The 26,271-nt window shown below is 36.1% G+C and overlaps 2 protein-coding genes across 5 annotated transcripts in view; one reads left to right on the top strand and one right to left on the bottom strand.

Annotated features, from left to right (window-relative positions):
- Positions 1-1,521: 1,521 nt before the first annotated feature.
- Positions 1,522-14,591, bottom strand: LOC117326786 (importin subunit alpha-1-like). The gene is made up of 11 exons (XM_033883509.1): positions 14,486-14,591; positions 14,022-14,281; positions 13,049-13,180; positions 12,157-12,344; positions 10,314-10,486; positions 9,145-9,228; positions 8,396-8,605; positions 6,530-6,816; positions 5,375-5,557; positions 4,964-5,113; positions 1,522-2,890 (listed from the first exon to the last, which is right to left on the bottom strand). The coding sequence occupies exons 2-11, from the start codon at positions 14,085-14,087 to the stop codon at positions 2,795-2,797; spliced, it is 1,569 nt and encodes a 522-aa protein (XP_033739400.1). The 5' UTR covers positions 14,088-14,281; positions 14,486-14,591; the 3' UTR covers positions 1,522-2,794.
- Positions 14,592-14,902: 311 nt separating this feature from the next.
- LOC117326784 (FGFR1 oncogene partner-like) overlaps positions 14,903-26,271 on the top strand; it is a 49,283-nt gene continuing 37,914 nt past the window's right edge. For 2 of the 4 annotated variants that reach the window (XM_033883508.1, XM_033883505.1), the window contains exons 1-6: positions 17,542-17,631; positions 20,308-20,361; positions 20,716-20,770; positions 21,076-21,164; positions 21,338-21,490; positions 21,944-21,982. In XM_033883508.1, the coding sequence (XP_033739399.1) occupies positions 17,551-17,631; positions 20,308-20,361; positions 20,716-20,770; positions 21,076-21,164; positions 21,338-21,490; positions 21,944-21,982 (471 nt within the window). In that variant the 5' untranslated portion in view covers positions 17,542-17,550. Of the gene's footprint in view, positions 14,988-17,541; positions 17,632-20,307; positions 20,362-20,715; positions 20,771-21,075; positions 21,165-21,337; positions 21,491-21,943; positions 21,983-26,271 lie in introns of those variants that run through there. The other 2 variants (XM_033883506.1, XM_033883507.1) reach the window with 2 other exon arrangements.

The following is a 26,271-nucleotide window of genomic DNA, read 5'->3' as shown; positions in this document are numbered from 1 at the left end:
GTTAAAAAAAAAAAATAAAAAAATAAAAAAGTTTGGCTACATTTTAAAATGTTTACCGAGATCAAAGTGAAGACTTGATAATTACTGGTATAAACAAGAGCTGTTGGAGAACAGCATTGTTCGTCCTGCAAATGTTTGTCAATATATAATTAAAATATATTAATTGGTATGGTTTCGCAAATTTGCAGTAATAATATCTACATATATTGTTTACTTGATCAGATTGTGTATTCATGCAAATTTCAAAACCATACAAATTACTTGTCTGTACTGTCGTTATTACTACTTGACATATCTATTTCTAGTAATACGCATCCAACATTTGTTCGTTAGGATCCAGTACCTATATTGGTTTATGCCGTCGTTATTACTTACTAGACCCTATCTATCACACGAAGTAATACGCATCATAATCTAGGCTACCAATATTGTGATCCGGTGTATCCAATCCGTTACTTTTGTTTATGTATAATTTGTTGTCTGTCTGTGTACCCGTATTGTCCCAATATCACCGTAATTTGTCCAGTTTACACTTGTTTACATAAAGCCACCGTTATTTATTTATTCATTTACTTTTACCATCTGTACACCACCCAAGATGTTCCCCAATTAATCATAATAGGCCCTCAGCGAATTAAGTATCGGCCGAGGGAATCGTTTTTACATTACGATATTTTTTGTTGTTTATACCTACTATATTTGTGTAACTGTTCCATGTTCTATGTCTATATGTGATCGTTTGTAATTTACCCGTGTCTTGATAAAGGGGCAGATTGCCTCCAAAATTCGACAATTTACTTGTCTGTACTGTCATTATTACTACTTGACATATATATATGTAAATTATTTATTGACAAACATTCGGGAGACAATCTTTTTTAGACCCATTTCTTTTAATTTTTGATAAAAACTTATCCTAATTAGAGTTGTCTCCCTTGAAAAATGTGGAACAGTATCAATTGTCTAATGTGAGCATTTTCACATTTTTTTTCAGTTTCACTCCCGAGAAGGAGTGTAACTCTAGAGGGACTCTTTTACCAAATACCAACACTTAGTACAATATTATAAAATGATGCGTTAAATTTGAAAAATCAGATTTAAAAAATAAAATAATTTTTTTAGTTTTAAACCCCCCCAAGAGGGACTCTTTTGCCAAATATCAGCACCCTAGTACAATTATAAAATGATGTGTTAAATTTAAAAAATCAGGTTAAAAAAAAAAAAAATTCTTATAGTTTAAAAGAGCGATTCTTTTACCAATTATAAAGTGATGTATTAATACCTTTCAACTCTAGCACAAAAAACTAAACGCAGAAATATGTCCAAAAAATCCGTTTTCTTCCCCAAGACCTCTTTTAGTTTGAGTATGGCAAGGGATAGTTTACCATAAATCACTATATATGCCTTTCAACACTTGCACCAAAAACTTAACACTTGAAAACCCAACGCCGACGCCGGAGTGACAACAGAAGCCTTCCCTCTTCTTCAAAGAGACCAGCTAAAAATCAACAGACACAATGAACGAGTTTGAGTGTTTATTTTAGAACACTACGGCCAGTGACCCGTGTACAGGTACCGACTTATGACATGGTGTAAAATGTAAACAGTTCTCTGTAAACACAGTAAAATACAGATGGGAAAGAGAGAGAGAGAGAGAAGTAGAAAGTTAGAAAGACTACAATAAAAACTGTCATCAAAAATATTTCAAAAAGACATGAAATGATCGTATAATAGCATTACAAATAAATGTTACCAGCCATACAGACGAAGTAACTCGAGTAAGGCCACATCAAGCTAATCTGATGATGCCTCTGTAACAATGGTATTATCATAAATAGTTTGTGGGGAAAGTTAACCATGTTCCACTAGAATGGTGACCACACGACATACACTCTTACAAACATTTTCCTTAACCTAAAGGTTGAATTTAAAAATAAGAAAATATTGAAATTTTCAGTGTTTACAAAGGATATTTCCTGGAAAGTTTGCCTCCTTTTAAAGAATATATACATATATATATATATACACACAAAGATATTCTATTAAAGCACTTGAGTGTTTATAATAATTTTGTTATTATGCATTTGTAAAATAGTGGTATTGGAGCACTAACAGATTTCAACAAACTTCACATTTACGAAATTTTGATTGGGAAAATGGGAACAAACATTGAAGTTTTTCACCTAAAACAGTAAATAGTTGAAAAATTATACATGACTTTCACAAAAATCTGTCTAGATACAATTTGACAATACATGTAGTTCCATTTTCATCACAGACATAACAAGGGACATATTGATGTTATTGGCAGCCTGGGGGTTCAACACTAACTGACCAATGTAATCAAACATAACATGGTCAAACTGACCAGTGTACGGTAATCAAACATTACATGGTCAAACTGACCAGTGTAATAATCAAATATTACATGGTCAAACTGACCAGTGTAATCAAACATTACATGGTCAATTAAAATTGCTGTCACAATCAAAATCCACCAAGGGTCAAGGAGGTCAACATCACGGTAAAAATTTACACATTGATATATCTGTTTTAGCACATCACAGATGGACACTTAATTACAAACGTCACATTTCTCACTGTCAACTCATAAATGAGCAGGTTATTGTCTAAGAAAAGTACTTCATATAAATTATCACATGATTGCTGTTCGCTGTCTGTCACCAATAGGGGCCAAATTTACCGCTCTTGCAGAGCCTCGTCCTGGAATGAAGATGTCTTCCAGCCCCCAGTACTGTTGTTCCAACATGGGCGTGCCCTCCAGAGATAGAAGTCAGAAAGAGAAACCCTGTTGTGGGATGGCTGTGGCCGCGTTGAACTGGTAGGCATTGCCGTCTGTGCTGGCCGGGGCCAAACTCTGGTCCTCTCCCTGATTCAGACATAAAAAAGTTATTTATTGACGGTACTAGTGTTGACAACAATGTTACTTATTGACGGTACGAGTGTTGACAGCAAGTTACTTATTGACGGTACTAGTGTTGTCAGCAAGTTACTTATTGACAGTACTAGTGTTGACAGCAAGTTACTTATTGACGGTACTAGTGTTGATAAAGTTACTTATTGACAGTACGAGTGTTGATAAAGTTACTTATTGACGGTACTAGTGTTGACAGCAAGTTACTTATTGACGGTACTAGTGTTGATAAAGTTACTTATTGACAGTACGAGTGTTGATAAAGTTACTTATTGACAGTACTAGTGTTGATAAAGTTACTTATTGACAGTACTAGTGTTGATAGCAAGTTATTTATTGACAGTACTAGTGTTGATAGCAAGTTACTTATTGACAGTACTAGTGTTGACAGCAAGTTACTTATTGACGGTACGAGTGTTGATAGCAAGTTACTTATTGACGGTACTAGTGTTGATAGCAAGTTACTTATTGACAGTACTAGTGTTGACAGCAAGTTACTTATTGACAGTACTAGTGTTGATAACAAAGTTACTTATTGACAGTACGAGTGTTGACAGCAAGTTACTTATTGACGGTACTAGTGTTGACAGCAAGTTACTTATTGACGGTACTAGTGTTGACAGCAAGTTACTTATTGACAGTACTAGTGTTGACAGCAAGTTACTTATTGACAGTACGAGTGTTGACAGCAAGTTACTTATTGACGGTACTAGTGTTGACAGCAAGTTACTTATTGACAGTACTAGTGTTGACAGCAAGTTACTTATTGACGGTACTAGTGTTGACAGCAAGTTACTTATTGACAGTACTAGTGTTGATAGCAAGTTACTAATTGACAGTACTAGTGTTGACAGCAAGTTACTAATTGACAGTACTAGTGTTGACAGCAAGTTACTCATTGACAGTACTAGTGTTGACAGCTCTATACAGTACTCCGACAATGAATAGCATGAAACTTGTTTTTCCATTGTTTGTACGTAGAATGCGGTTTTCTGATTGGTTTTTTTTATTTACAAACTTCAGAATCCGCGTAGCAGATTCATACAGTATGCAGACAAATTTTTTTTCATACCCTGATGAAACTAAAACAAGAGGCCCATGGGGCCTGCATCGCTCACCTGGTTGGATTAGGCCAAATGTCAAAATAATGTTCATATTCAATTTGTTTTATTTGTAAATCTCTAACAATGCTATATATGGTTATAGTGTGGTAATCCGAACTGCTTTAAAGATTAATGAAGTCCAGACTCTCTAAGGTCTGAAAGACCTCAAAAATTGCTTTTAGAACATGCATTCATCACTTTATGACTAGTAGCGATTCAATGGAATTACATCTATTTCACCTATTGGGCCCCGCCCCTTTGGCCCCTCGGGGGTCAGAGTCACCATTTATGCAAAATCTGTTCCCCGTCCCCCAAGGATGTTTCTGACCAAATTGGGTTCAAATCCATTCATAACTTTATGACTAGTAGCGATTCAAAGGAATTACCTCTATTTCCCCTATTGGGCCCCGCCCCTTTGGCCCCTCCGGGGTCAGAGCTACCATTTATGCAAAATCTGTTCCCCTTCCCCCAAGGATGTTTCTGACCAAATTGGGTTCAAATCCATTCATAACTTTATGACTAGTAGCGATTTAAAGGAATTACCTCTATTTCCCCTATTGGGTCCCGCCCCTTTGGCCCCTTGAGGGTCAGAGTCACCATTTATGCAAAATCTGTTCCCCTTCTGCCAAGGATGTTTCTGGCCAAATGTGGTCAAAATCCAATAAGAACTTTTTGACTAGTAGCGATTTGAAGGAAATGTTGACGGACGACGGACGCTGCGCCATGACATAAGCTCACCGGACCTTCGGTCCAGGTGAGCTAAAAAATTGACTTAAATGCTTAAACATTTATTTGAAATAATAAAACTATCAGTAATATCCAAATAAAGTTTTTCAAACTTATAACAGTTTTTACTTTTTTTTAAGCTAAATTACCAACTACTCAACACTAATGAGGTTTGGTGTTCAAAGATGTTAATGCTAACCTCGTCAGCGAAGTATTTCTCTATGAGTTCCAGCGCTGCCTTGTAAACCTGCTCGTTTTCATGGTTCTGGAGATTTTCGATCTTGTCTAGGCCACCAGACTCTTCAATCATAACACACACAACTTCCTGCTGGCCGATCTTCTCCGCAGCCTGAAGCAGAGAGGTCAAAGTTGTCACACGAATGTCTTCATGACTAGAATTCATCCATCACACAAAAAAATGCATTCAATTTGTAAGATTGTAGATTATCTTACGAGTTGCTCTTTATTCTGATGTAATATGAAATATTTAATTGCATATTCCAGGACTTTCAAAGAACATAAGCCAGGATTCAAGGCCACATACCTAATGATGTTAAAGGCGATGTATACCCTGAAATAACGTCTTATACTAGAAAAAACACTATCTTACCATTAGAATGTTGCCAATAGCATCGAGAATAACCAGGATGACCTTGGCTTCTTTCACCGTCAAAAGGTCACAGAGAGGTTTAATGGCTCCGAGCTGTACCAAGTACGCTATCTGTTCCACCGTGCCTCCCGACGTCAAATTGGTGATTGCCCACACAGCCTCTTTCTGGCTCTTGTAGTCACCCTGAAAAACAGCAACAAATAAGATTAGAGTTAAGTTGACATTACCTCGGTAATGGGTCCCATAGTGTTTTACTTGTCGGAACATTTTATCAGTTTATTTTTCTTCTTCTTTTCTCCAATTCTGACAACCAAGATGAACTGTGCACCGTTATTCAGGAGGAGACAATAGGGTTATTGGACGCATTTTGCAACATTTATTACAGGGTTGTATTTCACAATACAGAGGTTTATCTAGACCATTTCACTACCGAGAGGTTTATCTAGACCATTTCACTACCGAGAGGTTTATCTAGACCATTTCACTACCGAGAGGTTTATCTAGACCATTTCACTACCGAGAGGTTAACCTTTCACTATGAGGGGTTTATCTAGACCATTTCACTACCGAGAGGTTTACCTAGACCATTTCACTACCGAGGGGTTTATCTAGACCATTTCACTACTGAGGGGTTTATCTAGACCATTTCACTACCGATTGGTTTATCTAGACCATTTCACTACAGAGAGGTTTATCTAGACCATTTCACTACTGAAATGAAGTAGTATTCCCCACTGATGGCGTTTTCCCCTTTGAATAAAAACGAATTCCCCATCAAGAAAAAATGCCATAAAACGGGAAAATTCTTCAAAACAGGGGAAATCCCCCAAATGTTGATGAAATATGCAAAAATTATGGCAAATAATAGAGCTCTGTCAAATGTTAAAAATTAATAAATTATTCAAGACACTGCAGCCCCTTCATTTCCCCTAAATTTCATAATGGGTAGTACTCCCTAAATCCTAGATTAGCCCCTGCAATAGAACAGGCTAATTCATTCATCAATGTTTAACCCCCTTCTAGGTAAACATACCTTAATTAGTATTTCCATTAATTCATTCATCAATGTTTAACCCCCTTCTAAGTATACATACCTTAATTAGTATTTCCATTAATTCATTCATCAATGTTTAACCCCCTTCTAGGCAAACATACCTTAATTAGTATTTCCAGAGTGTAAGGTAGGAGCTCCTCGTTGATGACACACTGGATTTGCTGTGTGTTACCGGCTGTGATGTTGGATATTGTCCAAGCAGCCTCTTTTTGGATGTTGACCTTGTTATGGGTAAGAAGACCTTTAAAAGCCTTCAGAGCCCCTTGGTCGATCACATTCTGTGTTTGGGAGTCATCGCCAGTCACAATGTTACCTACGGCTCGGAGCGCGGGGGTTATCACCGATACTTCAGAGCTTCCCAGCAACTCTACAAGTCTTGGTACTACACCTGGAATAAAACAACAACATGAATTACCTTGGAAAAATAATGGTCAATTCTAGAAAGAATTTTTCTTCTACTTACTTGTGGAAAATCGAGAGGTTCTGTGTTTGAACCATGATAGTCAAACTACATTAATACAACGTTACCATTTTACTTTTAGCTCCGATACATCAACATTTTTGCCTGAATTGCATTTATTTTTTAAATCATTCTGAAAGTTAAATGTTCCAAGTACATTTGATTTTGACTCGATAGATACATCTATCTATCAGATCCCATATCTATGTGCATCCATTTAAACAACAAGATGACTAGCGATGGAGAATCAACAATCTGGCATTGTGATACATCCTAGGGCCGGGACGATACACCGGTGCACCGATGGATCGCGATCACTCTCACTACAAATACCAATATCGATCCAAATCAGGGCCCAGGAAAAACTTTCAAAAGCACTCGTCCATCGGACGAGTTGCCTGAATAAAAGTACTCGTCCAAACAAAGAATTCACTTGTCCAGAAAATTTCAGAATTATCTGCTATACAACATTCTCATTTTTCACATGGCTGTTGTACCAATTGTATTAAATACATTTACGCTCGATCTTATAATGTTCATTACGTTAGTAAAGTTTTAATCCATCGATAGAAAGACCGAGGATTCAATTAATACAGGAATGTAGCGAATGTAAACATAGGGAAATAGGTCACATTACGCGAGAAATTGTGAGAAAGTTTTCGATGAACCAGTATAAAATATAGCTGTGACTTAATCAGTTATTTGTCAGAAATCAGAAAGGGTTACCGTTTTCATTTGAATCAGTCGTGTCAACACATTAAACTGCCATCCTGTTTTTCAGGTTGACTGACAATAAAAATAACCATCCAATTTTCGTTAAGCCATTTTTATGCAGACATCCTCGGACAACACCCATTATACTAACATGTCACCCGGAACACTAGGAGGTTATCGGTCATCGTACATGACTTCCGATTTACAGACGTAGATAGTCCTACTTACCTGCTATCATGCAGAAATTTTACTATTTTTCGTAATAATGGCACAAAAAAGAATACATAACTAACAATGCATCAAATTTTAAGCAATTTTATTAACGAATACTGAAATAACAGAAATTCTACTCGTCCGACAGACTGGTTGATAATTAAAACCACTCGTCCGTCGGGGAAATCTACTCGTCAGGACAAGCGGACGAGTGCTTTTCCCGGGCCCTGCAAATGCAATTTTACGGTACCTGTATCGATACTGTGTCATGCTCTTGTTGTTAATTTGTTTAATACATAAATGCATTTTCTTCGGAAAGACTTTAATTCAAATTAAAAGACATTTGTCAAAAACGAAAGTGTTATCGATTTCCGGGAAACCGGAGCGCTACTCTGAAAGTGAAAGCAGTAAATGATTGGTTGAGGCCGGTTGCAGTAGGCCAATCAAAGCGTTTGACAAAGACTTGTTCACAACAAACCAAACATCATGGCGAACAACTGGGTAGCTTTGAAATCGCATCTCGGATCAAAATCTGATGTATGGAAAATGTTTGGCCTTCCAGTGTTTGAAAATTACTTACCACTATCTACAACCTCCTGGATTTTATCGTTGGTTCCGTCCGTGAGGTACGACAGTGCCCAGCACGTGTCGGTCAGAACCTCTCTGTCATTGTGTTGTAGAAGTCTGGCCAATGTGGGCAGGAATTGACGCACAACCTTGAACTTGGGAGGTGGGTTCTTGTTTCTACAGAGGTTGGACAATGTCCATGTGACGTTCCTCAGGAATCCCCGCCTGTAGGCCATGAAAGGTTATAAGTTAACTAGACGGTAGAAACAAACTATTGAAATTTTTTTCGCATCACAGCAAACATCTAGTATAGATTCATATCAAACTTCAGGACTTTTTTTTCACTACTTTGGGAAAAAATGTGCAGCAACAGGTAAATTGGGGAAAATTGATATAATGGTAAAAATAACAAGTAGACACAAATATGGATCTATGCTATATTTATTTAGACTCTAGAGCATTATCTCCCTTTATCAGGCCAGAATAACCAATAAAACGAAGACGGGACAGGACGGCACCATCAGGATTTTTAAAGACATAATTTTTATAGATCATTCAATTGGGAATTTTAACTGGTGGGATTGGGAAAAATATCCTATTTTGCTGTGGGGAATGGGGCCAAAATTCGGCCCCAAAAAAGTCCTGAACTTATCTATAATTAGAAATACAACGGTAAAGACACCCCTAGTAAATAAACTGTTATACATTTCAATGTTACCAAGTTGAATATCATCTTAAATTCCTTTGTTTGTATAACACTCACGGGCGTTTCTGGTTTGATGAGCCGGAGTAAAGGTTCAATGATGCCAGACTCTGTCACATAGTCTCTCAAGTCAGGGCCATCACCTAAAATTAAAACAAACTATTAAAGCATCTTTTTTCCTAGCAAATATGACAGCCATGCTATGACAGGGCTCAAAGTTGCCATGGTGCCTTAAATTCACCATTGGCGACCAGTTATTGACCTATAAAGTGCCTGAACAGTCATTAAAAAATTTGTGTAAATTTGCGATTTGGTTAATCTTTCAAAGGTTGCAGTCAATGCTATTTTTTCTCCTTCAAATTTATGACAACTAGGCCGGCGACTAACTTTTAGATTTTATGACTAGGTTGTCAAATAGGCCACCTGGTAAAAATATCTATTTTGAGCCCTGTATGATATTTAAACAGATATAATTTCCTTTTTAGGCGAACACCTGTACAATTGTGTATTAAATATACTACATAGATTCTCTTAAACAAGAGGCCCATGGGCCTAATTGTCACCTGGGTACAGAGTTCTAATATACTCAGTCAATTTGACCCTGCCCATTGGCCCCTGAGGCCCAATGTGTGCATACTATCAAATGGTCATCCCATGCTGATAATTTTACCAATCAGAATTAGTGAACAAATGCTAGTCAAACATGTGATTTCCTTATAAACTACAGTAAATTGGACCCCCTGTCGAGGGGGAAACACGACACCCCAGGGTCACCAAATTACATTTTTTTTAAAGCGCCTTTAAAAAAAAAAAAAAAAAAAGAAGACCTTCCACCTATGAAGTTTACAATGATTTTTGAAATTTGGGTCAATTTGACAGCTTTTTGCCCTGGGGGATGGGGATGGGAACCATATTCACAATTTTGGTTGACCTTTTGCTCAAGGAAAGTTTCTGCAAAATTTCATAGAAATTGGTACAGGGGTTTATGAAAAACACAAAATGTATCTTGTTTACGGAGGGACAACAGACTTAAGGCGATAGGTCACATCTATACATGCTGCACTGCTAAGGTTATTTGTATTTTTAACAAGTTTTGGACACCGGTTTGGATGTACGTTGAATTCTTTAGTAAGTCAGCAACATATTCCAATCAATTTTTGTTCTGTTTCTTTATCCGATTGTAACATTTGCGACTTGGGAAAGTTCTGGTCACACTGATTAGAATTACCTGCAATATTTCCGAGAGCCCACACAGCCTGCTCACAAACATTGTGATGTGGCGAGGACAGCAGTTTGACAAATGGAGGCACAGCGCCCGCCTTCACCACGGCCTTGGTTTGATCACTGGTACCCGATGCGATGTTTGTAAGTGCCCAAGCAGCCTCAAATTGCAGGTCTGGTCTATAAAATCGAGATGATAATGTTTTGTTAATATGTAGCTTTTGTAGAACTGGGTATCATTTCACAAAGCTTCGTAACTTGCGAACGTTCGTAAATATTTAATATTTAAGTTACAAAGTTCGTAAGTGCTTTTAACAAAGGTGTTTGCAACATTTTCGTATCTTGCGTTAAAATCGTACATTTTCCCGGTAAAAAATTCCACTCTCTAAATTGAAGGTAAAAAAAGACGACACTTTTGAAGTGAAAATTGTATATCGCTCCTTACGAACATTCGTAAGTTACGAAACTTTTGTGAAACGCTTAGTAATTCATAAATCTGACTTACGCAAAATTCGTAAGTTGCGAAGCTTTGTGAAACAATACCCTGATTGACAACGGAAAACATACCCTCTCTTAACATGTCCTGGTTAACCGAACAGGGCCCAGTTGTTCAAATGGTGATTAGCTTAACCCTTTGCCACATGCAGGTTATAAGTGCAAAGATACATTGTTGCAATGCAACATTATTGCGCTGACTGAAATGTACATACACCATCTCAATGGCAGTTTTTGAGAAATTAAGCTTCGTTTTGATTAATTTTTCTAAACCTAATTTTGAAAGTGAAATAGTTGTTTTAGACATTTTTAGTAAGTTACAATTATGTTCATAATTTCTTAAATTTTAATTCTGTGCTATTTTCTTTATAAAATCAACAACACATAACCACGAAATCAGCTGTATACAAACAGAACAGACAAATTTTCAAAATATTTTGACAATGTAATTTATAATTCATTGAATTCCTGTACATGAAATGGTTCAACATTAACTCCCAAATGAAACAAACTGAATTTTCAAAGTTTTCACAAGAATATTTCAACAGTTCAGGCTGAAGCCTATATCCGATGTCGCGACGAAGGAATGTGTATCCGACAATTTTGGGTCAAATCTACCTTCGTTTTTCAAATGCCAGCGAGCGTAGTTATTAGTGTGTTGAGCTATGGCGGAAAACTGATTCTCATTGAAGAAAAGGTAGAAATAATCAATGGGACTTGCAGTATCAACATCAAAATTTTCTGGAAGTACTGGCCCCGTTTTCCTAACAAAATCATTTACGGTGATCGGCGAAAAATCTGTCAACATTACCTAATGATTGCAGTACAACTAGTTGGCATCTGTTGACAGTTCATTTAGAACATCGTTAAGATCAATATCTGACTCAATGTCTTCAGGTCCAAAGCCATCAAACTCTAAATTATCATCATCGTCGTCAAAAATGTCGCGCAAAATCGTAGCCAGACGCCATCACGCCTCGTTGTTGTCACTTTTCTACACTCATGACTCACACTTTCTAGGTTAATTTATTCAAAAACTTTCGTATGAATGACGTGTACAAATCTGATTGGTCGATGCATTGATATCTTATTAGTGAATATCTAATTTCTCCTTTACTTGAAAACCTGTGTGTGTATATTTCTTAAAACAGCCAGGTAGGAAGACTGAAGAGTGCTAGAGTTTTCGTAAAACTTGGTCAAGTTAGTTTTACCAGAAAAGATTTTATCAGGATTTTAAAATTGTTGTTTAACTGTGATTAGCCTAATCATTGTTTGAACAACTGGGCCCAAGTATTGATTGAAAAAGATGAAAACTGGAAAAAGTTTTTTTGATATGATCTATTTCCATCGTGTACCTGTCACTATGGGAAAGATATTCCACCATTCTGGGAATCACACCAGTTTTGATGATGTCATCAATAGGCGGGTTCCTCTCTTTGGACAGCAGTTTTCGAGCAGCCTGCGTACACTGCATCTGTTGAAGTGGTTCGTTTCCGTTGATACCACTGACAATTTCAACCAATGTCAGGCTTACTGCATTAGTCTGAAAAAAAAAGAAGTTTCTTTTAATCAAGGCCTTTCATTTGATAATTTAAGACTTTAAAAGGTGTCTGCTATAAATTAGATTAAATTAACATGACAAAATAAATTACCAAGATTACCGCCCTTCAAACGCCAAAGATTTGCATCTCTTTACACTGTTTAGGTAGTATGCTATATGAAGAACACATTTCATTACTGTTTAATTTTCTAAATATTTGAGGAACATAAATGATGTTCAACTCATTCCTCCCAAGTTTAAAATTCCAAGAAATGGGTAGAAAACTAGATCTTTGTGACAAGATTAAAGTCTAGAAATAAACAATGGTCAGAGGGTGGTAACCTTTCTAAAAAATAGTTTCAGACGACAGAGTGGTTTCCTAGCATTCAACAACACCATATTATATAACTTTTTTTATTTCGCATAGTAAACTGGGAAATTTCTAAATTTTGGTACTTTCCAAAATTCAAATCTATTTTTTTGCATTTGTATGATGTTTCATGACTAAATAAATGCGACTTGGACGAACATATTTTAAAGTAAATTAAAGTGATTTGGCTATTTTCAGTAACAAAGCTATACCAATTTGCATATAATAGTTAAGTTTGCGTATTATACACAAGTTGGTAATATATAGGCACTTTTGTTGCCGTTTGACGAAGCATGGTGTCAGATTATAGATTGGTTACATTGAACTGTTGTGATACCTTGTTACTTGCGTCCTGAAGGGGACTGGTTGGTTCGTCATCAACAGCAACATTTCTTCTCTTCAGCAACTGGTCATCTTTCTTGGCTTTTCTCAACTCGACAGACACTTCATTCCTCCTCCTCCTCATTTCCTGTCAAGTGAAAATCAAGCATGCTATAGACTCCACTCTTTTGTATTTGTGCACGAGTCGTGAAGGCGTGACTACCACAATATCACTACTAATATACCAGCAGACATTAGGTAAAATTGGATATATAAATTTATCAGGTCTACTATTTGATGCAAAATTAAGTTAAACTTTTAAAAAATTGTTTGATATTAAACTTGAGCAATGTACATGTATTAGCTTTTAACCGATTCATTAAATTAATGAAAAAAATAGGATTAATACTTTTGGTGAAAACTTAAAACATTAGATTCAAAATTCTAATATCTTCAGCTTTTTACAGATTCAAATATTGAAACGATTTGATGAGATTTTTTGGAGAAATGTGGTTCACAATAAGGTAGCATAGTAACTCGTTAATATCCCTTTGTCGTTACTAACAGATAGAGACAGTTTCCAATCCCTGTACGCCCTATGTATGTCCCTGGCTCTAATCATTTATCTAAAAACTTGTTGGCTAGCTCTAACCTGTTTTTGAAACCATATGGACATACACACTGTGTGTGGCATGTAGAACTGTACGTCCCCTTTGAAACCGATAACCACATGTAAATGATAAAATGCGTTCATTGGAAACCCCAACAAAGAAATGGCTTTTTATTTTACCTAAGTTTATTTGAATGAAAAAAGTTTTTTGTTTAGGCCTAAAGGATGTTCTTTTAGGTGGGAGGGAGTATAACTAACAAATTGTACAAAGATGATAGCAAGACATTACAGGGTTAACTATGGTATAGCACAAATTATTGATTGTAAAATTCCACGCGACTATTAACGAGACAAAACAATATGATAAAGCCATATTTACATCAACATCTCGCCCTTTGTTCTTGTATGTCTTCAGACGAGAACTGCTGTTTTCGTTAGATGGCATCTTCGCCTTGACTGGGATGATTTTCAAATCGCTGATTTTAGAACGTGGTCAGTTTTTGTAGAAGTGGAGCGAGTGCTTGCCGATCGTGTAGGCCTACCAGTAGTTTTTTTTCTCCTTGGGTATTTCAAATTAAATTGGGTTCCTTTTGTCCTTTGATGTACCCCAAGCGTTGTACCCAGTGCCAACAAAAGAATCTGCAAGTAAAGATAAAAGTCTAATTAGGCAATTTACATTTCAATCTATTGTGCATGCAATATTGAACAGTTGAAAACATGAAAAAAATCTGAAAAAAATCACCATATCACAAGATCGTGTACAATAATGGAAAGTAGGCTTGTTTTGAGTAGAAAGCATTAATATAATATCACGAATTCGCTTAATTTTCAATTTCTACTCACGTTTTCAAATATCACAGCTGCTTGATCAAGAGACGACGGCAAGAAGACTTCGAATTTTCCGCTGTTTTGAAAGGGAACCTGCTCAGTCACAATTAATTGGTTGATATTTTTAGACGTGAACGTTGATTGGCTGTCACTATAGTAACAACACAATATATCGGGTCGTACTTGTGTATTCCGAAAATCTTTACGAGGGCTTGAATGAACAAATCCAATACACTACGAGTAGCATAGTCTCTAAACAAATATAAATAAGTTATTGCAATATTTTCAAAGTGATATCGATTTTGAAGTTATGTACATTATAATTGTACCATAATTCAATGATATATTCAAATAAGATCTCTTTTATTAAAAGGTTAATAAGAATATTCATTATTTCTAACAAGGGTTAGAGGGCAAATGTTTTCAAACAACCAAGATGTCTGCAGACGAAGACACTGAGCTTCGAGACCTCGTTGCTCAAACGTTGGAAACAAATGGTGTTCTGGGTAAAATAAGGGTAAGTGCCCAATAGGGAGCATGTTGAAAACTTATTTATTTATTGGCACTCGACACCAGCATACATATTTTGAAAGATTTGCCATCATCGTCACTGACAAGTGCTTTACGATAATAAGACGCCTGCAAGTTGCATGCACTGACAGGCTTCCACGCGGTTTGCTGGCAGCTCTTGACCCATATCTGCTCACATTTCACTCACTGCTTGAGGAAGATTGCCATATATCCTCAAATGTGTTATGCATGCATGAAAAAAGAATGACGAGATTGATTAAAGAATGTTTAATACAAAAGAATAAAACAAAGCCTTAAAGCTTTCATCATTCCTCGTAATGGCATTTGCCAAGAATGTGTAAAGAATTCAGATATAGAGGAGGGAATGTAGATCTATATGTTCATCAGGTGTCCCGAGCTACACGAGATCCAAATGTCACATTTACGCTTCATCGACTGCAAAATGTGTTGATATATGTCCCACATGAATTTATATGTAATGTACGGTTCTACTGTCCATTCTAGTCCTTCTAGTAAAATAACAATGTGAACAAGATGCTTCTTTCTAACAAACTTGAGGCACGTCGCATTTCACCAGAAAAATGAAAAAAACGAGAAAATGTATAATTCATTCAGAGGACTCTCATATTCAGCCATCAGTGATAAGACGGTTTGTCTAATCAGGATGTCGCAAAATTATGAAGATTTTTTATGCGACTAAGTCTTTAGCGCCCATCGTCAAACGGAAACCACTGAAAAGTAAAAAGGTGACTCAAGATGTTATGGAATTCATCGAATTCAAAAAGAAATGTAAGCCAAGTATTTAAGATGCTCTGGATTTCCCTGCTTCGTTCATGTCTGGATTTTTCCGACAGTGTGGATATGTATAATCACGGAAGGTATCATATAAGTTGTTCATAACAACATGGCATATATATGTGTGTAACAACCCATGTGTTCAACGAGTACCAGATCTTTATTAAATGCTTAAAACTTAACGTAAAAGTTGTCGTTGTTTTGCATAGTCATGTAATTATATATAATCGCACACGTGTGTATACACAGCCACGGTCCTGGTACAGTACATACTCCGTGTTCGCCCCGCCCCTTTCGGCACAGAACCAATCAGGAAGGTCGATACATTGTTTCAAGCTTATCGGTTGGCGATTCAATACAATCAACAGTTGCTGTACTACTATTGAAAAAGTACCGTACACACTTCAGCGCGCAGCGCTGTAATATCCCTTTGTCGTTACTAACAGATAGAGACAGTTTCCAATCCCTGTACGCCCTATGTATGTCCCTGGCTCTAATCATTTATCTAAAAACTTGTTGGCTAGCTCTAACCTGTTTTTGAAACCATATGGACATACACACTGTGTGTGGCATGTAGAACTGTACGTCCCCTTTGAAACCGATAACCACATGTAAATGATAAAATGCGTTCATTGGAAACCCCAACAAAGAAATGGCTTTTTATTTTACCTAAGTTTATTTGAATGAAAAAAGTTTTTTGTTTAGGCCTAAAGGATGTTCTTTTAGGTGGGAGGGAGTATAACTAACAAATTGTACAAAGATGATAGCAAGACATTACAGGGTTAACTATGGTATAGCACAAATTATTGATTGTAAAATTCCACGCGACTATTAACGAGACAAAACAATATGATAAAGCCATATTTACATCAACATCTCGCCCTTTGTTCTTGTATGTCTTCAGACGAGAACTGCTGTTTTCGTTAGATGGCATCTTCGCCTTGACTGGGATGATTTTCAAATCGCTGATTTTAGAACGTGGTCAGTTTTTGTAGAAGTGGAGCGAGTGCTTGCCGATCGTGTAGGCCTACCAGTAGTTTTTTTTCTCCTTGGGTATTTCAAATTAAATTGGGTTCCTTTTGTCTTTTGATGTACCCCAAGCGTTGTACCCAGTGCCAACAAAAGAATCTGCAAGTAAAGATAAAAGTCTAATTAGGCAATTTACATTTCAATCTATTGTGCATGCAATATTGAACAGTTGAAAACATGAAAAAAATCTGAAAAAAATCACCATATCACAAGATCGTGTACAATAATGGAAAGTAGGCTTGTTTTGAGTAGAAAGCATTAATATAATATCACGAATTCGCTTAATTTTCAATTTCTACTCACGTTTTCAAATATCACAGCTGCTTGATCAAGAGACGACGGCAAGAAGACTTCGAATTTTCCGCTGTTTTGAAAGGGAACCTGCTCAGTCACAATTAATTGGTTGATATTTTTAGACGTGAACGTTGATTGGCTGTCACTATAGTAACAACACAATATATCGGGTCGTACTTGTGTATTCCGAAAATCTTTACGAGGGCTTGAATGAACAAATCCAATACACTACGAGTAGCATAGTCTCTAAACAAATATAAATAAGTTATTGCAATATTTTCAAAGTGATATCGATTTTGAAGTTATGTACATTATAATTGTACCATAATTCAATGATATATTCAAATAAGATCTCTTTTATTAAAAGGTTAAATAAGAATATTCATTATTTCTAACAAGGGTTAGAGGGCAAATGTTTTCAAACAACCAAGATGTCTGCAGACGAAGACACTGAGCTTCGAGACCTCGTTGCTCAAACGTTGGAAACAAATGGTGTTCTGGGTAAAATAAGGGTAAGTGCCCAATAGGGAGCATGTTGAAAACTTATTTATTTATTGGCACTCGACACCAGCATACATATTTTGAAAGATTTGCCATCATCGTCACTGACAAGTGCTTTACGATAATAAGACGCCTGCAAGTTGCATGCACTGACAGGCTTCCACGCGGTTTGCTGGCAGCTCTTGACCCATATCTGCTCACATTTCACTCACTGCTTGAGGAAGATTGCCATATATCCTCAAATGTGTTATGCATGCATGAAAAAAGAATGACAGATTGATTAAAGATGTTAATTACAAAGAATAAACAAAAGCTTAAAAGCTTTCATTCATCCTCGTAATGGCATGTTGCCAAGAATGTGTAAAGAATTCAGATATAATGTAGATCTATATGTTCATCATTGTCCGAGCTACACGAGATCCAAATGTCACATTTACGCTTCATGTCACTGCAAAATGTGTTGATATGTCACATGAATGTATATGTAATGTGACGTGTTACTGTCATTCTTAGTCTTCTAGTAAAATAACAAATGTTGAACAAGGCTTCTTTCTAACAATACATGCATTGGTAAGTGTTAAAAATGTATTCTATATATATACACAATCTTGTCAATATTGTTAAAGCACACACACAGCATATATTTATTTATTTTTATGTTGTTTGTATTTCATAAATAGGTCATTTTGATATAGACTATTTAGAAATATGAAAAGACGCTATTAAATTGGCTTATTATAGAGCAGCCCAATTGAAAATATACAGATACAGACATACATGTATGTAGAAATTCTGGATTTCTTGTGTGCTCCCCCCCCCTAATAATTACCAGTTCATGTATGTTTAAATTTGTTTTAGTTTAGACTCTGATATAATCAGTAAATGGTTTGGCTATTGTAACACCATAGTAATACATATGTATTGGCTGCTGGTTGGCTGATTATGTTGTCTGATGTTATTGGACCAACTGCATCCTCTTATTTCCTAATCACAGAGCCTTATGTATGTAATATTACCTGCAGGGTACTTAGCCCGAGTTTTCTCTGGCCCTGTCACCATGTCTGGTGTAGGGCCAGAGCGCACTACTATATGAAAACGTGGAATTATCCGACACCGTTTGGTGTCGCTAAGAATTTGATGCAAAAACAATAAAATCGGGTGTGACATAACACCTACCTTACATATATGGATAAATGAGATATTTATGTACCCCAAAACACCCATTTAGTCTCATATAGGTGTTTTATTCCGTCCGTATAGACCCTCGCTTTACGCTAGTCAAAATTTCATACTTGACTCGACGCCATATTGCTAACTATGTAGGTCGCGGTCCGCCTAATTACCCTAATCTGTGCGCGATGGAGCGAAAAGAAAAAAAAATACAACATTTACTTTTATATATTTTACCGCTTATAATTTATAAATAATGATTTTTTTAATGGAATATAACATCTTTTGGGAAATAATCAACTTAGTTTTCATAATTTAAACTTTGTAAGAAGAAAAACACAATAAATGATATGTGGTCTTTTCGGTCCATTGCGTTCCGATTTGGGTGGTTAGTCGTACTGTCACTTACAAAATGGCGGGTCAACAGTATGAAATTTTGACTAGCGTAAAGCGAGGGCCTGTACGGACGAAATAAAACACCTAGATGAGACTAAATGGGTGTTTTGGGGTACATAAATATCTCATTTATCCATATATGTAAGGTAGGTGTTATGTCACACTCGATTTTATTGTTTTTGCATCAAATTCTTAGCGACACCAAACGGTGTCGGATAATTCCACGTTTTCATATAGTAGTGCGCTCTGGCCCTACACCAGACATGGTGACAGGGCCAGAGAAAACTCGGGCTACAGGGTACTCTGAATTAGTACCTTATATAATATGTAATATTACCTGGGTACTCTGAATTAGTACCTTATGTATGTAATATTACCTGGGTACTCTGAATTAGTACCTTATTATGTAATATTACCTGGGGACTCTGCGTTAGTACCTTATGTATGTAATATTACCTGGGTGTGATGAATTAGTACCCTATATATGTAATATTACCTGGTTACTCTGAATTAGTACCTTATGTATGTAATATTACCTGGGTTCACTGAATTAGTACCTTATGTATGTAATATTACCTGGATACTCTGAATTAGTACCTTTTGTATGTACTATTACCTGGGTACTCTGAATTAGTACCTTATGTATGTAATATTACCTGGGTACTCTGCGTTAGTACCTTATATATGTAATATTACCTGGGTACTCTGAATTAGTACCTTATGTATGTAATATTACCTGGATACTCTGAATTAGTACCTTATGTATGTAATATTACCTGGGTACTTTGAATTAGTACCCTATATATGTAATATTACCTGGGGACTCTGAATTACTACCTTATGTATGTAATATTACCTGGGTACTCTGAATTAGTACCTTATATATGTAATATTACCTGGGGACTCTGAATTAGTAACTTATATATGTAATATTACCTGGGGACTCTGAGTAAGTACCCAAACTCAAAATTCTTTTTAGTACACAGCAATGTTTTTATTTATAAAATAAATTTACAAATACTCTATAACATTAAAAAATTAAACTAGTTGAAGTTACCATACTGTTTCCGCTTTTTAAATGTTGATGATCTTAAGATTTATTTGAACTGTTCTTTTTCCAGGCCCAACTGAGAGCCAGTGTATTTTTGGCGTTGGAAGACCAGGAATCTGTACAGGTAATATATACAAACCAGTTCAGTATTGGCCCAAATCGCCACATGAGTTTATGCCATGGTCAACTTTTCCATTTAAATGACATTTCTCACTATCCAAGTCTCCCAGAATTATGATACAATAATGATGTTAATAATAAAATGCCAACACGGGAAGGAGAGTCAAATAATGTTCTTGGAAAATATGTCATTATTATAAATTATAAAAAGACAGTTTTCATAGTACCTTTCCTGAAAAAAACCAACACATTTATAAAAAGACAGTTTTCAAGCCAGGTACGTATACCTTTCCCTATAGAAGTGTATACTCCAGATCCATATTTATGGTGTGATTTAGAATATAGTTTTCTTTTCCAGAATAAAACACCTTTTTCTAATCCTGATCTGAAGAAGTACCTAAATACTAAGGAAGGTGAGTTTCCTGTTTCTATATCATTGGTTTTGTTGTGACCTCATTTTACAGTTTTCAGTTGATTTTCATTTTTCATAAACCCTCTGCTGTCGTAGAAAATTCAGTTAAATGTGATATTTCTGTCGAGGAAAAAATACAGAGATTTCTTTGTTGGACAATGTAAAATCTTTAGGAATTCTTCAAAATATTAATACGATCATTGTTTATAAACACTGTCAAACATGAAAAAATGATGCATTCAAATCAATTTAAAATTGGTTTTGACAGGAACATGATTTCTTATCATGGCAATTACAATTTTTTAGGAAGAACAGCAGCTGCCCTTGTGAGAGAATTTTTGGAGTTTTTCAACTTAGAATTCACGTTGGCAGTTTTTGATCCAGAGGCTGGAATAGTAAGTACACACGCACTTAACTGTGTGAAAAATGATTTTCATACGAGGTGTGTAACTATGAGAAAAATAAAAGGATTGATACTGTTCTCAGTTGTCTTTGGATTAATGTCTTAACATTTTTGCATTTAGCAAAGATTTATTATAGTAATTTTGTACTTCCTTTTGTGGTTTAGGGACAAGCTAATGAGAGTCGGGCCAGTTTAGCAAGGGAACTAAATCTGGTGGACAGTGATGGTCCTCCGCGAGCACCATTGTTTACGGAGGTTGTGAGGCAGGCTCAAGGGGGAACAGGTGGTCAGAAAAGTCGGACAAAGTCGGCCACGGATGTAAGTTGGGATTTCCAAGGATGGGATACATAAGATTCCATTCCAATAAACATCTGTAGGCTATTAGCCAATGTTGTTATTGGCTGAAACTTATCTTTACATTTCTTGAGATCTATGGTGAAATGAAATCTAGACAAATGAAGAGACAAATTATTTCATTGAGGAAGTCTGAATCTACATCTATTATTTAATAGAAACAAATTGTGTTGCAAAGGATAAGTTTACAAAATTATTAAAAAGTTTAGTAGATTAAAACGAATTATTGCCATACATTTTGCATAACATTTATTGTCTTAATTACTAATACTAATAATTTTTTATTTCGATACAATATCATGGCAGATTTCAGAATTTGTTCATTTGTAGTAAGTCATTAATATAGATTTACAAGGCATGAACAATATGAGATATTGAAAGTGTTGGCTAACCTGAGTTTTATTTGATGGTACACAGGAGGTTGAATCGGGGGACGGCGATATAAACATACCTAAGGTATACAGATCCTCTCTATATCTACAGTATACTGCCTAGCATGCTAATGTAGTCATGTAAAGGTATACAGATCCTCTCTATATCTACAGTATACTGCCTAGCATGCTAATGTAGCCATGTACACCTGTATATTTATTTTTAAATCATTGGGTTGCTTTTGCATGAAGGCTGGTATCCAAAACGAATTTTCTAATGAAAATTTTAAATCCTGTTTTTTATTTTTTTTTGTGGAACAGCTTTAGTGCATTTCTTCATTTGATTTGTTTCATGATAAAATAGTTTTATAAGTTGTTTTTGTTCTAGTTTCAGTTTAGAATTATAACCACTGCTATGCAAATTGCATGATCCAAAAGTATTGTCTTACTGTGTGTGTTGAAGGAACTAGTTCTGTTAGAATAGTTTAAGTTGTACTTTTTGTTCAATAGAACTTCTAACTTAAGCTTTATGCTTGTGCCTTGTGATCAAATTATGTAAATGTAGATTCTGTGTAGTGATCCAGTTGTCTCCCTTATAGATATGTAAATGTAGATTTAGTATAGTAATCTATTGTCTCCCTTATAGATATAATGTTAATGTAGATTCAGTATAGTGATCCAGTTGTCCCCCTTGTAGATATAATGTTAATGTAGATTCAGTATAGTGATCCAGTTGTCTCCCTTATAGATATAATGTTAATGTAGATTCAGTATAGTGATCCAGTTGTCTCCCTTGTAGATATAATGTTAATGTAGATTAAGTATAGTGATCCAGTTGTCTCCCTTATAGATATAATGTTAATGTAGATTCAGTATAGTGATCCAGTTGTCTCCCTTATAGATATAATGTTAATGTAGATTCAGTATAGTGATCCAGTTGTCTCCCTTGTAGATATAATGTTAATGTAGATTCAGTATAGTGATCCAGTTATCTCCCTTGTAGATATGTTAATGTAGATTCAGTATAGTGATCCAGTTGTCTCCCTTATAGATATAATGTTAATGTAGATTCAGTATAGTGATCCAGTTGTCTCCCTTGTAGATATAATGTTAATGTAGATTCAGTATAGTGATCCAGTTATCTCCCTTGTAGATATGTTAATGTAGATTCAGTATAGTGATCCAGTTGTCTCCCTTATAGATATAATGTTAATGTAGATTCAGTATAGTGATCCAGTTGTCTCCCTTGTAGATATAATGTTAATGTAGATTCAGTATAGTGATCCAGTTATCTCCCTTGTAGATATGTTAATGTAGATTCAGTATAGTGATCCAGTTGTCTCCCTTGATTGTAGATATAATGTAAATGTAGATTCAGTATAATTGTAGAACCTAAAAAACTCCATAGCAGATCTAACACACTTTCCTTTTAATTCTTCTCTTGATAATGAAGTAACTTGTTCCATATATCTTCAACATAGATTCAGTATATAACTTCAATATAGTTTCAGTACCAATTAAGTTTAAATTCAGTGAAACCCTGTTATTTTTACTTGCATTACAACTTAAGTAAAAATCAGTATAAGTTCAGCATAGATTCAGTATACATGTGAAGCAGTGTTTACTACTATCCACATTGTGACTAGAGTGTAAAATAAGCTATGTTACAGCTTGTCTTGTTAGTAGAACATATTGTTGAAATATATCTTTGTGACTTTGTCTGTGACTTTGTGACTTTGTCTGTGTGACTTTGTGTCTGTGACTTTGTCTGTGACTTTGTCTGTGTGACTTTGTCTGTGACTACTTTGTCTGTGACTCTGTGACTTTGTCTGTGACTACTTTGTCTGTGACTTTGTGACTTTGTCTGTGTGACTTTGTCTGTGACTGTGACTTTGTCTGTGTGACTTAGTCTGTGACTACTTTGTCTGTGACTTTGTGACTTTGTCTGTGTGACTTTGTCTGTGACTACTTTGTCTGTGACTTTGTCTGTGACTACTTTGTCTGTGACTCTGTGACTTTGTCTGTGTGACTTTGTCTGTGACTACTTTGTCTGTGACTTTGTCTGTGATTACTTTGTCTTTAACTTTGTCTATGACTTTGTCTGTGACTTTGTGACTTTGTCTGTGACTTTGTGACTTTGTCTGTGACTACTTTGTCTGTGACTACTTTGTCTGTGACTACTTTGTCTGTGACTTTGTGACCTTGTGTGACTTTGTCTGTGACTTTGTCTGTGACTTTGTCTGTGACTTTGTGACTTTGTCTGTGACTTTGTGACTTTGTCTGTGACTTTGTCTATGACTTTGTCTGTGACTTTGTGACTTTATCTGTGACTTTGTGACTTTGTCTGTGACTACTTTTTCTGTGACTTTGTGACCTTGTGTGACTTTTTCTGTGACTTTGTGACTTTGTCTGTGACTTTGTGACTTTGTCTGTGACTACTTTGTCTGACTTTTTCTAAGACTTTGTCTGTGACTTCTTTGTCTGTGACTTTTTCTGTGACTTTGTCTATGACTTTGTCTGACTTTGTGACTTTGTCTGTGACTTTGTGTGACTTTGTGACTTTGTCTGTGACTTTGTGACTTTGTGATTTTGTCTGTGACTACCTTGTCTGACTTTGTCTTTGACTTTGTCTGTGTCTACTTTGTCTGACTTTGTCTATGACTTTGTGACTTTGTCTGTGACTTTGTCTGTGACTACTTTGTCTGTGACTTTGTCTGTGACTACTTTGTCTGTGACTTTGTCTGTGACTACTGTGACTTTGTGACTTTGTCTGTGTGACTTTGTCTGTGTGACTTTGTCTTTGTGACTTTGTCTGTGACTTTGTAACTTTGTCTGTGACTTTGTGACTGTCTGTGACATTGTGACTTTCTTTGTGACTTTGTGACATTGTCTGTGTGACTTTGTGACTTTGTCTGTGTGACTTTGTGATTTTGTCTATGACTTTGTGTGTGACTTTGTCTAACTACTTTTGTGTGTGACTTTGTGTGTGAATACTTTGTGTGTGACTTTGTGACTTTGTTGACTACTTTGTCTGTGACTCTGTGACTTTGTCTGTGACTTTGACTTTGTCTGTGACTTTGTCTGTGACTACTGTGACTTTGTGACTTTGTCTGTGTGACTTTGTGTGACTTTGTCTGTGACTTTGTCTTTGTGAATTTGTCTGTGACTTTGTAACTTTGTCTGTGACTTTGTGACTTTCTTTGTGACTTTGTGACTTTGTCTGTGTGACTTTGTGATTTGTCTATGACTTTGTCTGTGACTTTGTGACTTTGTGACTTTGTCTGTGACTTTGTGACTTTTTTTCTGTGACTTTATGACTTTGTCTGTGACTACTTTGTCTGACTTTTTCTAAGACTTTGTCTGTGACTTTGTCTGTGACTACTTTGTCTGACTTTGTCTGTGACTTTGTCTGTGTGACTTTGTGACTTTGTCTGTGACTTTGTGACTTTGTCTGTGACTGTGACTTTGTCTGTGACTTTGTGATTTTGTCTGTGACTACCTTGTCTGACTTTGTCTGTGTCTACTTTGTCTGACTTTGTCTATGACTTTGTGACTTTGTCTGTGTCTTTGTGACTTTGTCTGTGACTTTGTCTGTGACTACTTTGTCTGTGACTTTGTGACTTTGTCTGTGTGACTTTGTCTGTGTGACTTTGTCTGTGTGACTTTTCTGTTGTCTTGTGTCTTTGAACTTTTCTGTGACTTTGCTTGTGACTTTGGCATCTTGCTTCGCTAAGACATTTGTACTTGTTGACTGCTGTCATTAGTTGACTTACTGTGTCTGACTTTGGTTTGTGACTTTGTCTGTGTTACCTTGTGACTATTTGTCGTACTGACTTGGTGTCGATTTGTCTTGGACTTGTTGCAATACTTGTCTGGACTTCTGTTGACTTTGTTGTGATTTTGTTGTGACTTTTATTGTGATTTGTGGTAAACTTGTCTGTGACTTGTACTATGTCTGTGACTTGAACTTTTACTGATATTGACTTTGTCTGTGGATTTGGTCTAATTTGGATTTTGTGACTTTGGCTGACTTTGTCTGTGTACTTTGTACTGACTGTCTAGCTTGTGACTTTGTATGCGGACTTGTGACTTTGTCTGGATGCTTACTGACTTTGTTTGATTTGATTTTGCTGTGACTTGTCTGTGACTTTGTAACTTTGTCTGTGACTTTGTGACTTTCTTTGTGACTTTGTCTGTGTGACTTTGTGACTTTGTCTGTGTGACTTTGTGATTTGTCTATGACTTTGTCTGTGACTTTGTCTGTAACTACTTTTGTCTGTGACTTTGTGTGTGACTTTGTGTGTGAATACTTTGTCTGTGACTTTGTGACTTTGTTGACTACTTTGTCTGTGACTTTGACTTTGTCTGTGACGA

Source organism: Pecten maximus, chromosome 5, assembly GCF_902652985.1.
Source record: "Pecten maximus chromosome 5, xPecMax1.1, whole genome shotgun sequence".
NCBI classification, from domain to species: Eukaryota; Metazoa; Mollusca; class Bivalvia; order Pectinida; family Pectinidae; genus Pecten; species Pecten maximus.
The sequence above is the reverse complement of the archived record's forward strand: the minus strand, read 5'-3'. Positions and strand labels throughout refer to the sequence as shown.

What these genes read in the sequence shown, in the direction of transcription:
- LOC117326786 (XM_033883509.1), bottom strand. Translation starts at nt 14,087, where the DNA reads ATGCCATCTAACGAAAACAGCAGTTCTCGTCTGAAGACATACAAGAAC. An exon ending in TATCTTTCCCATAGTGACAG is followed by an intron (nt 10,487 to 12,156) that starts GTACACGATGGA and finishes TCGATTTTATAG; the next exon opens with ACCAGACCTGCAATTTGAGG. An exon ending in AGAAATACTTCGCTGACGAG is followed by an intron (nt 2,891 to 4,963) that starts GTTAGCATTAAC and finishes TGTCTGAATCAG; the next exon opens with GGAGAGGACCAGAGTTTGGC.